This window comes from Cavia porcellus, unplaced genomic scaffold, assembly GCF_034190915.1.
Source record: "Cavia porcellus strain 051 isolate PalLab524CR breed Dunkin Hartley unplaced genomic scaffold, mCavPor4.1 scaffold_5, whole genome shotgun sequence".
NCBI lineage: Eukaryota > Metazoa > Chordata > Mammalia > Rodentia > Caviidae > Cavia > Cavia porcellus.
The window spans coordinates 73,773,499-73,786,448 of NW_026947488.1; the positions used below are offsets into that span (position 1 = coordinate 73,773,499).

The 12,950-nt window shown below is 39.2% G+C and overlaps 1 protein-coding gene across 2 annotated transcripts in view; it reads left to right on the forward strand.

Moving 5' to 3' along the window:
• The window catches only part of Cpb1 (carboxypeptidase B1), a 28,373-nt gene extending 20,524 nt beyond the window's left edge, over positions 1 to 7,849 (forward strand). For both annotated transcript variants that reach the window (XM_003476766.2, XM_063249160.1), the window contains 2 exons: positions 5,708 to 5,792; positions 7,498 to 7,849. In XM_003476766.2, the coding sequence (XP_003476814.1) occupies positions 5,708 to 5,792; positions 7,498 to 7,685 (273 nt within the window). In that variant the 3' untranslated portion in view covers positions 7,686 to 7,849. The remainder of the gene's footprint in view (positions 1 to 5,707; positions 5,793 to 7,497) is intronic.
• Positions 7,850 to 12,950: the final 5,101 nt, after the last annotated feature.

Consider the following 12,950-nt stretch of genomic DNA (forward strand, 5'->3'; position numbering starts at 1 on the left):
AGCACTTATCAGGCAATCATCAGAAATGTCACTGAGTATCTAATAAGCGCTCATCATAAACCATGGTCCCTACCACTGAGACCTTAGGATCTTACTGAAATTATAAACTCTAGATATCAGAAGCTATCCAAGAAAAAGAGAGAACTGGGGATTTTTAATTGCACACAACTGTACGATAGAGAAACGGCTGTGTGTGCTGAAGGTATCCAAGGAAGGTAACACAGAGGAGTGACATTTGTTCTAAGCCCTGAAGTCTGGGCAGGATTTGGATGGCAGAGAAAGGAACAGGGCATGTTGGCCTGAGAAAGGAGCCAACAAATGTGCAAGAGCAGGACTCGAACATGGACTTGAGGAGGGAAAAGAAAGGGATGGACCTGCTTTGTGTCACCCTGATGGGGAAGTGAGCTTTGGGCAATAAGATGACCAGGCTGTGGAGGCACTTGAGTATCAGAGCAAATCCTGTGCCACAGCAGGTCTTAGAGCCAGTAACCAGTGTATGGAATGGTCTGATTCAATATAGGACTCCCAGTTTAATTTTAATTTCAGACAAATAATTTTTCCTGCATGTCCCAAATATTTCCTGGAGCAAACTTATGCTGAAAACATATTGCTGTTTATCAAAATATAAATTTAACGATGCATCTTGTTTTTGCTTTTGCTGAATCTGATAACCCTACTGGTAAAGCATCATTGGAGGGAGACTGGCTATTACAGATGCTCAAGAGGCAGCTAGAATGTCCCCAACCAAGGAGCAGGCGTTCTGAGCACCATTAAAACCCACTTGTCTCCCTTTTTAACATTTTTGCACAAGTAAACTCATGTTTTCCCTAATATCTTTTATTTTACTTTCTTTTCCATTAATTCCCCCCCCCAAACTTACCCCAAAGGACAGTTAGCAGTGTTTGAGAAACATTTTTGATTGGCACCCAGCGGGTAGAGGCAAGGAAATTTGATAAACAGCCAACGGCACACAGGACAGTCCCACATTCAACCAAGACTCATCCAACTTGAAACGGCAAGAGAGCTGAGGTTGAGAAACCCTGCCTGAAACACAGATAAGAGCTGTCATATTCTCTGCCAAGGGCTCTTGGCTTTCATGACACCTTATAGCCCCCTCAAAAATAGCACGCATTGTTCTGAAAACCTCAAGAGCCAGAAACTGGCACAGCCCCACTACATAGTTTTTATTTTTTTAAGTTTATTTGGGAGAAACACAACTTTCACCCAAAACCAAATTGCTGGACTGCAAGTTCAGCTGACTCATGCTTCACATCTCCCTTGAATTTTAAAGAGCTGAAGAATATGTACACAGATCAGCCAAGGGAAAACACCAGTTTATGTCAGCGAAAGTGTTCTGGCACTCCTTGTAGGCACTGCCTAAAGCTCCCCAATCAAGTCTTTCCCGGATAAAAACTTGTTTGTTATTTCCCGTTCTGAGGGCTTTCTTCTCCGTGCCTGCTTGTAGACTTTTAGAGCTGCTCCCTTTTGCACCAAAATTATAACAGTTAAATTTCTCATTGGTCCCTGGGTGTAAGTCACACATTGTCACAGGACACAAGGAAGGAAATTGCAGTTAAAGATCATTTTGAGGCTTCCATTATCACATGCATTCACCCACAGGGATGGTTAAACTGTGCTTCAAGTTAGAAACAAACTTCTGAAGAAAATTTCCTTTGAATGGTGCAATGCCTCCTAGTGGGTTGGAGGCTTTTTTTCCCTATATGGTAATAATGGATGGCTAGAAGATGAGAAAGGGCAGCCCCCTGTCATGGGGCAGGCAGTGTGCACGGAGGGTGGAATGAAGACTGTGCACCGTCATGAGACAGGGCTACATTATCTCACGGTACCTGGGAATGAAGGTCATCAGAAAAGAACGCCCTGGGCTTATTCATCTCACCAGGCCCCTGGAGCCCAGGCCTGGGAAACATTACATGGCTTTGTCCTTTGTCTCTTGGGCTTTGAGCTGGATGTGACATTTTAGATTCTCTCTGTCTTTTGCTGTAGGACCAAGGCCTCTTTTTAAGGAAACAGATAACAAAAGAGAACATGCATAAGATGTGGTAGGAAATTCATATCTAAGGATTAATAAAGGCTGGCCATGTTTGGCCTTGACTGAAAGCAAAGTTTGCTGTGAGGCTGATTTATATTTAGCTTCCTTCTGTTCTTTACAATTGGGTAAAGCCAGCTCCAGCAACACTTCTTTTGAAGTATTTGAAGGCCACAAGGAGAAGTGAAAAAGAGCACAGAATTTAAAAGAAGAGGAACCTAGCTCAAGTTAGCACTTAGAAGGCTGTGTGCCCTTGGGCAAGATCTTTTATCATCTCTGAGTTTTGGTTCTTTTATCTGTAAAATGGGGATAAAAATATCTAGTGCTTATCAAGAGCTCTTTGCAAAGTATAAGGTTTTATGTAAATGTTAGTTCTTATTTTGAACATGCTGAACGAGAAAGTAAGATTTGTTCCTCTAATGGTTCTCCCAGAGAAAGAACCAACTGGAGTTTCAGGGTGTGCCCCATGCTCTCTGCTGTGGGGTAGCTCTTGCATCTTCTGTCATCTTAGTCCCTTTCCACAGATATGTGCAGGGAAAAGAGTTACCATTATTAACACTTTAGCAAAGAAAGCATTGCTTTTCTCTATCTCATTCCTGGCAAGGATCAATCCAACTTGATCGTAAGATTCCTTAGCTGGCTGCCTCACGTGGCATTCCATTCTGCTAGAAAATTCTAGGGTGATGAAATGTGGACAGATAATGTTGGGAAGATAAATGAGTAACATTTGTGAAATTATTTAAACTCTTCACAAGAATAGACCCACACTGATTCCAGGGATTTTTGTCAAGATAATTGGAATTTTAAGTATGCTATTTTCGTTGATTGATGTCTGTTCTTTTTGGCCTCTTGGCTTTGGAGAGGCTCAGAGAAAGGGTCCACAGACCTCTTTTTTTAATTAATAAAAGTAAAGTGCACAGAATATGAAATGTCTAAATGTAGCAACCCATCCACCATCATAGCTGCCCTCTCTAATAGTATCTCTAGTCTCTACTCTGGTGGATCACACCTCAGCCTTTGTGGTGCTCAGCACTCTGCATCCTCATCCAAATCCTTCTTCTTTATAATGCCCCAAAAGCCCCAGAATAGGGCTCAGTCAACCAACCATTGCTAGATGCTCAGCAATCCACTGCAGATACAAAACGATTAGCCAAGAATCCCTTCTCACAAAGAGCTCCCTTAGGGAAAGTAGATGCAAGCACAAACAACTCTTTAAAACACAGAGTGTGACTATCCACAAAGAAAGGAGGTCCTGTGCCTTTAAAGAGTTAGGGACAGATTCACAAAGAGGATAGTGCTCTAAGTGAATTTGAAGTACCAACGAAAATCTTCCATGTAAGCAGAAAAGAAAAGATGATTCCAGGGGGAAAGAAGGTCTCCCAAACTAATGGAGGTAAGGGGAAGAGGGAGAGATGGAATGGGAAAGACTTTAAGAAAATCTACTCAAAGGTAATATAAGACTGCACAAGGAGCATGGCTCGAGAGAAAAGGCTGCTTTTACTGGAAGAGGAGAATGCCACGTTCATACAAAGCAATAGAGCCACTGAAGATAAGATGGTGAGTGACCCTCAGAAGATGAGCAATAGGTAGACAGCAAGATGAGAGCTGAGAAGGAAGCAGACAGTGAGGAACAAACTAAATGTTCCTTCAGAGTGTGTCATGACAGGAATAAGATTACTGCCCTTTTAAAGCTAACATCAATCGTCAGCATCAAAGACAGAGCAACCGTTTCCAGATGATAGATGTGTCTGAGGGCTTGGAAACCATGCCCACAGCGTGGTTTGAAGGAAAACCAACAGAACTTTGTGTGTGTGTGTTGCCCTAATGGTAGTCATGTCCACATTGATAAATTGATACGCCAAAGAAGATAACATATCATGAGTAGACCCGCTCAGTTTGGACTAAAAATTTAATCATTACATAACATCAATAAATACATTGAAAGACTAGAAGGACAACAGAGGCATGAGTTTAACAGATAATGACAATGACTAGTAAATTTTCCACATAACTTTTCTTTATAACTTCACCTCTGGGACTGTCCACATTTGGAACTGATTCTGAAGAACTGTACTTCTACTAGCTAAAATTTATAATTCTAAGTTTAAAGAAAGAGAAGTGAAATCTAAGGGAGGGATCTAGGGAAGGGATAGGAGTTCTTTGGGACCAGAGACTTTGTGGTACAGGAAAATAACTGACCAGAAATTTCCTTTGACAAATGCAAGAAATTATAGACTAGTAAAACAAAATACTGTTAACATTATGAAATCTTTTAAGATTATTCCCATTTCAGTCAATAATAGGGCTTATACTGAGGACTCAAGAAAGGACCCAGGACAATCAGCTTGGTTAAAATAAGGTAAAACAAGAGTGATATATGTAGATAACAAGAGAAAAGCATATCTTACCTTAACAGCCCAGAAATTGAGAAACAGAACCTTAACATTTCAAATTATTGACACAAAACTCTGAAAATAAGAAATTAGTTCCAGGGAACTAGTTGCATCATTTCAATGAGACAAAACAGAAAAATCATGTATAACTCCTTTTAGATTTTCCAATGTCCCACCTGACTGATGGAGCAGTAATGCCTTAAAAACTGAATCTCTGAAGTCTTAAAATTATACTTCATCAGTTTTACATAAGACTCTACTAACCTGTTTTAATATTAGAATAAGGAATAAAAGTTCTCACTTCATAAAGCTCAGATTATTCTGATTTCATCACCAACCTCATAGTCTTCCAAACATATGTACAAGAAATAATTATGATGCCAAAGTATGAAATATAGCAAGTTTCATAACTAGAATGAATTATAGCTACTTCTGCTGTAGCAAAAAATCAGTTTTCAGATTTGTGTGTTCCCTGGGAAGCTGAATCAGGTCTTGCTTTTCAAGTCCTTATTAAAATGGATAGAAAGGAACATCAATAAAGTTATATCTGGGTGCAGAGTACCCACTTCCTTGAGGATTCGTGTGCAGGAAGCTGGGGCAATGTTCTGATGAGAAGGTGATGCTGCTTCTAAGAAAAAAAAATAGGCATGTTAATCCTTACTACTTTATCCTGGAATTCAAATGTTCAGCATAGTGAAACAGAACAAGTGTTCTCTAGTTTTTCAGTCTAAAAGTCTTCCAACCTGGACCAACCACTCATCCTTGGGACTGCCAGCTGTAAGCATTTCCAGACTGGCGCTGAATGTTGGACAGACTCCCCATCCTTCATCTGTGTGCTTCTAACACACTTGTCCTGATTCCCTCAATCCTGACATGACTCAGTGCTGGCCTTATACCTTCCACATTACCAACTGCTGTTTGTTTGGTTTGGTTTGGTGTCTGTGTGTCTCAAGCCAAACTCTGGGCATAACCATCAAGATTTCCTTGACTTCTATTTTTCTTTTTACAAAGTGCAGAAGCAAGACAGAAATTTCAGACTGAGTATTTGTGGAGGGCTTCATAGAATACATTCTTGAGCAAGAATTATTTATATTGTGTGACTAAGGTAGCTAGAAAAATTAGAATGGTGACTGTGTTAGTATAAAACACTAACTCAAGTGTGAAATAAACACCTTCAATGTCTTGAAATTGAGGTATAGGATTGTGTTGTTTGACAGTGTGTGTTCCTGTGTGTTTGTTTACTTATTTCTTGTGGATTCTTTTGCAGAATTCCGTGGTTAAAGCTGCTGCAAATGAACTTGCCTCGCTGTATGGCACCAAGTACAAATATGGTCCAGGAGCCTCGACAATCTGTGAGTCTTAGCTTGAGGACTGCACAGAGCAATCCTGTGCCTAAAAAGCTACCAAACGGTCCCTAGCATCTTTCTTTTCTAATTGTTTAGAACATATGACTTTTGCGATCGTGATATCTTTATGAAATATGTGACCATTTTTCTATCTAAAAAGAGAAAGAAAAAAAATTTTTGAGCCATAGAAACATTTCCTCTCTGTGTCCACCTACTGAACACTTACTGTGTACCAGGCCCTCAGCAAGTGCTAAGAGAAAAGGGAAGGGAGGGTGGAGAGAAGGGAAGCAGCGGAGAGGGAGGGGAAAGGAGACCAGCACAGCCTTCAAAGAACTCACAATATGGAAGCAAGAAAAATGATACAGGTGCTAAGCACTGTGACATTAGGATGCACAAAGAACACCTCTGGCCAACGCAACCTGAACCGGTTCCCAAGTGATGGCTCAGCAGCTTATTGGAGGACCATTGCTGGCACAAAGTGCATGAGGGAGCATTTTCTAAGCTAAACAGACTTCATGTACAAGGCCTCTTTGAGTCACAAGCCACCTTCAAGGACATCAGTCCTCTCACCAGTCCCTCAGCATGAACATGGGAGTGGAAGAGGGTTAGGGACTGAACCCCAGAGCCATGAATGCTTCAGCGTTTGGATTTCTTTGCAAAGGCATATACCACAGATCCCATTTCCAATTTCTATTTTCCTTGGTCTTCAAATGATTTCTTTTTCTCTGAGTTCTGAAAGAAACAGAAATACATACAAGAAAAAAAAAAGACCAAATCCAAAAGTCCTTTAGTGCATTTAGGGAGGCTCTAATCCTCAGTTGCTGGGGTTTTTTAGCTTTTTATAAAATAGCTTCCTATATTCTCCTTTTTAAAAAGGTGTTCCAAATAAGAAATGGTATACTTTCTTCCTAAGCAGCTTCTAGCAGAAATGACTCACTTATTTGTGTGTTGTGAACATCACGTATGCTTATTCAGCCTAATTCAATTAGGTGCTCTTTTCCCATTAAACTATATGCCCTTAAGGGACAGAACTAAACACATGGCCTGCAGTTTGGTGGGGGCTGTGCAGTTGTTGGAAAATAGAGAGATAAACAATGAATGCATTATGTACCAGTCTCAAGATCATTTCTATGGAATGAATTAATAACTAAATGATGCTGACTTTTTAGGAGGCCCAGGGTTCCACACTGACAATAGAAAAAGAATAAAGACCCAGCTCTGTTCTCAGGTTGCTCCCATTTCATTATTCAGGTTCAGCACACTTCCTGCAGGGCCTGGAGTCCTCTCCTCTGACTTCTCATCATATAGCTTTCATTACTTACCTAAGATACACATTCATATATAAATTTCCAGTGCATGTATATACTGTTGTAAATTAAGCTATGTAGTGTAGTTTTATATACTACTTTGATATATACTACAAATATATCTTATTTTACCATAGTGTATAAACACACTAGAAAAGTTTATATTGTAGATTACATTATTTCTGGGGTATTAAACATATCAATCACATGAAGCAGATCTATAGGTAAGGTATGATTAAGTTTTAAACCAGTACCCACATCCTTTATGATCCAATTTACTAGGAAGTTGACCTGCTCAGATTTCGTACAGTGAAATGTTTGTAATTACAAAAGGAAGCTGATAACTTTTTAATTGACTTCCTGGACCTAAAAAGTAATTTTCCCCTGCTACTTGTTCATTTCAGATCTTGCTGCTGGAGGTTCTGATGACTGGGCTTATGACCAAGGAATCAAATATTCCTTCACCTTTGAACTCCGGGATACAGGCAGATACGGCTTTCTGCTTCCGGAGTCCCAAATCCAAGCCACCTCGGAGGAAACGTTACTTGCAGTCAAGTACATTGCCAACTATGTCCTGGAGCATCTGTACTAGTCAAGGAGGCTGAAAGCCTTCTTCCAGAATGATTACTGCTTATTGCTCATCTGTCTTGACCCCTTATCTTTCTTTGGTTGGAGTCTTTTCTGATCCCAGTATTTCATATAAGCTTGGGTCTTTTAAAACTAATCATAATAAAAGTGAATCACAATAATTGCAAATCATGACAAATTATCTGCTTTGCAGGAAGAATAGTGAACAAATGAGTAAGCAAGACGCACACAGACGGTGATGTGATCAGTTATAGGGAATTAAAGTCCCAAGGGGGCTTAACCAACACCTTCCAGGTGCACAGTTACAATGAGAGGCTCATGAGTAAGGGAAATAGAAGATTGTAAAACCTGGAATAGACGAGAAGATGCTGTGTTGTTTTAGCTTTTATCTCAACTCATTATATAATAAACTGTCCACTACATGCCAAGAATTTGGCCAAGCAATTGACAGAACAGTGAAAAATAAAGATAACACTTCTCACTTGTTGGGTATGTAGACCGTTAGAAAAAAAGAGACATTAAATAATTAGCAAATTGACTATTTAAAAATGAGTCATATAACTTACATGAAACAAGTAAAAGCTAGATGGACTGCACACAAAGGACATTGGAGAATTTGCTTCCTGGTATGGGAAGGAGGCTTTGTCAGGAAGTGTTGCTGGACAAAGCAGGAGCCCTTCTGGGACCCTTCAAACCCTCGGAGGGTTATGGGAAGAGAGGTACACATGGACCTGGGAGGATGCTGGGGCAGAGCTCAGGCCATGTTCAGGACCTGGCACAGTGGTCTGAGAACAATGGAAAACCACTGAAAATGTTAAGTTGTCAGTGGTCCCTGGAATGTTTTTCACATAAAGATGTGGAAAACAGATAAGAATAAGACAAGAGACAGCCAGGGACCTGGATGGACTAGCTACATCCGTGAAAAAGGAAACTACCACTCCTTGATCTTTATATCACATATGACTTGATATTTTTCAGAGTTAGAACGGACTGTGCTAAGGTTGGAAAGCATTGTGCGAAGTTTAATTTTTAAAATAAAATACACACAATTTAAAATCTGGGGGCAGCTCCTAGAAATCAGAAAATAAAATTTTGATTCACTACTTCCTATGTGCATTCATGGAAAATAGGATTTCATATGGAGTGTAACCTGTTAAAATATTCATAGCTATGTTCTCTCTAAAAAGAATCACCTGCAGTCACAAGTTTGGAAGCTGTCAAGCCAAAGAATGATTAATTGCATTAATTGTCCACTAGGTGGTAGAAGTGGGGCTGCTACCATTTGTCAATCACCTTCAAATAATTTAGTAATATATCATTTAAATAGAGAGATCTTAAAGTGAAAAAAATTCTTTCATAAACTTTAACAGTATTGAGAATAACAAAAATAGTACAATTTATCCAAGTTGTCCTTCCTGTATTTCAGTTATATCCATGTTATGAATTGTAACAAACTGTACCTGAGATATTATTGCTCTAATTCCTGCCTACCAAAAGTTCACAGCAGCTAGCTGGCTAGAAGTCCCACAGGTTCAAGCTACACAAGAGAAACAGAAAAAGCCCACCGTGGTGGCACATGCCTGTAATTCAGTACTTAGGAGGCTGACGCAGGAGGATTGCCATGAGTTCAAGGTCGGCCTGCGCTACATAGTGAGTTCAAGGCCAGCCTAGACTACACAGAGAGACTCTGTCTCAAAAAATAGAAAAAAGAAAAAAAGAGAAATAAAAAGAGAATCAGAAAGAGAAGAAGCCTGCCTTAGTCCTTCCTTGGCCAAACACATAATGTCCAGAAGGTAGAAAGAGCCATGGTTAATAGTCAAGTTAACAAGTTAATAGGGAGGCCAAATAGCATTCTGATGCGCTACCCCAACATCAGAGTAGCAGTTTTTCCCCTCCTACCCAGCCTAAATCACGCGTCCACACATTGTTCTGAAAATTCCACCTTTGCTTGGAGAAGACTAATTTCTCTATAACATTGACAGGATAGTTTTAGTTCAATGTTAAGAATCCAACATCTACAACTAAAAGCACCAAATTTGCCTTTCAACATCCATGGGATGAGGTGTCTAGAGGTATTACAGCAATTTACTGGGTTAAAATTTGAAGATGGACAATTGTGTGAAAATTCCCATTAAATAATCACTGCTTTCTAGAATATTTCAATATGTTTGAAAATACACAGAAACATAAATAACCACTACGACAAAAATCCTAGGAATGCAAACTTCCAAAAGATGGAAAATTATTGCTGCGTGAAGCAGTCCACTTGAAACTGTTTTGTAAAGAGATTAGTTTAACCTATAAAACATCACAGTCTTACATAATCCATCCTAAAATAATGTACTGACAACAACTCTTCATCCTGTTCCTTACATATGCCAAGGCTTTTTATAAATCTTGAGGCAATAATAAAAGGCTATAGGAAACTGCCAAGAAATAGCACACATTCCTAGGAAATGCTCCAGAACATTCCTGTAGTCTACCTACCCTACCTTTCCTTTGAGGCTGAATGGATTGCAGGAATGTACCACATGGCTCCATCTCATTCAGAATATCAGGATCCTCAAAATGCTTATCTACTCAGAATAGAGGTTTCTTTCTTATTTCTTTTCTCTTCTTATTTGTCTCAAAATATCAGACACCAAAGTCTCCTCTATAAATCTTCAAAACCAACCACACAGGAAATACTTTCAGAGATTGAAATGTTACAACTAATGGAGATTTCAAGTTTTTCTTCAAATATCTTGTTTTGCAAAATTATATTCTGCATAATTTTTAAATTTTTAATCTGAAAACAGACTTCCAAAAAGCAAAAGTTGCAAAGAAAATTTATTGTTAATCTTCATTAAAATAAATAGAGAAAAACAGACACACTAAATCTGTTGGAGGAGCAAATAGGTAGAACTTTTCAAAACATAGGTGGAGGCAAAGACTTCTTGAACAAAATCCCAAAGGCATGAGAAATAGTACAAACAATCAACTAGGACCTCATCTAATTAAAAAGCTTTTTCACAGCAAGAGAAATCACCAAAGTAGTGGAAAGACAACTCACAGAGTAGGGGAAAAAATCTCAGTCAGTTGTTCTTCAGACAAAGGGCTAATCTCTGAAACATAAAAAATTGGAAAAAAATCATACCCCCAAATTTAAAGATCCAATCCATAAGTGGGCATCTGAAATGAAAAGACACTTCTCAAAAGAAATACAGAAAGCAAATAAATATATGAAAACATGTGCAACACCACTGATAAGTTGAGAGACACAAATTAAAGCAATGCTGAGATTTCATCTCACTCCAGGAAAAATAACTATGATCAAGAAGTCAACCAGTAATAAATGCTGGAGGAGCTGTGGGGAAAAGGAACCCTTCATTATTAGTAGGAGTGTAGACTGGTGCAACTATGATGGAAATCAATGTGGAGATTCCTCAAAACCTAGAACTAGAGGCTCCATTCAACCCTGGTATGCTCCTTCTTATATCTTTTCAAAAGAATTAAAAAGCATCATACCACAGTGACGTTTATAGCGCACCCGTGTTTATAGTGACACAGTTTGTAATAGCTAAATCGTGGGAAAAATCTATTTAAAAAATAAATTTATTTTTTAAAATGTAGCTTGTTATACAATGGAGCTTCACTCAGCCATAAAGCAGGATAAACTTGAGACATTTATAGCTAGATGAATGCACCCTGACACTGTACTCTTAAGTGAAATAAATTGAACCCACGTGTGTAAATACTGAATAGTTTCTTTGATGTGGGAAAACAAAAGTGCAAATAAGCACCAAAAATGTATAATAGATACTACGAAACAAGAAGAAATTGTTCAAAAGGAGAGGGGTATGGGGGTGGGGAGGAAAGAGAAGAAGAAAATGAGAAAAGAAAGGACAAAATGGAGACGAAAGAAGTGAAGAGGGACTGAAGGAGCGGAGGGAAATGGGAGAGATGAGGAGGAACTAAGGCACACGTGCAGATACGAGTTCCCTGTGATGAATGTGATCACGACGTATACCTAAACTGTACCAATAAGCAATAAGTATTTTTTAAAAATGAAGAGACAAGCTTCATCCTTCAAGGTCAGAGACACCACTTTCATCTACCAGCTGATGTGTGCTGATTCTCCTCAGTTGTGGCCGGACGGTGGCCAACTCTATGTCTCTGCTCACAAACCCAACAGCTGACTAGAGGACACGCCCACATTGCTAACTCCCCCCAATACCTCTGGGTGCTACCCCAGTCAGCCCTCATAGTCACTTAGGAGAGCCACAGAGGCATCCCCATTGTACAGGTAAGGACTCCAAAGCTCAGAGTACAAGGAAGCCCTGCTTAAAATGATATAGTTAGTGCTTGGGAGCTCCTGAGATTATATCATCTTAAAAATCTTCTTTTCAAGCTTCCTCTTCACTGTGCCCTGGTCAAAGGACCTTTAGACAAAAACAATGGAGCAGGCATTTGTTTGGGGAGTTTCTACTGTTGATGAGCATGATTCACACTAAAAACACGAAGGTGCTTATGAATCTGTCCTCTTCCTTATCTTCAGGGTTGAGCCAAGGAGATACTTGCAGGGGGTGGGGTGTAAATGATATAACACACCCATCAAATGAAGAGGAATGGGGCTTCTGTTGTTGAACATGTAACAGGGACATTCGCCTGGCAATATTAGCTTGGTAACTAAAATGCATATCTATAACTCCAAGAAGATTCATATATGACCATCTATCCATTTGCCGATAAAAGGAAAAAATTTTTGAAATGAAATTATTAATAATTTGATTTTAAAAATTCATTTCGCTCTATTGTCTATGACTTTAGGTCATGGTATTATTCTCCCAAACAATTCATAGTTAACTGAGGTGTGTTCAAAACTGAAGATGTCTCTGCATACTTTACACATAGTAAATCAATGGCTTTCATTAATTGTTTTTAAAAGTCATCTTCTGGCATCCACAGCATCCTGATTCTGAAGACAACGTCCAATAAACATTACAGCATCACTTTTTTCTTTCCCTCAAGTCGTCCTCAGTCTTGCTTTAGAAATAGGGTTTGTCTCTGGCAATAGGAAAAAGAGAAAGGGAGAAGGATGTGCAAAATAAAAGACAGACAATAGGAAACAGAAAGCTGTCTCTGTGCAGGAGACAAGAAGGGGGTCTAGGGATAAGGGCAGATGCAGGAAGAGGAGAAGGAAGGGAAGTAAAAAAGGATTAAATTGCAACATGTGTATTACCAATTCCCCACAATGAATGCATTTATTTTGTATCACAGACATGTAATA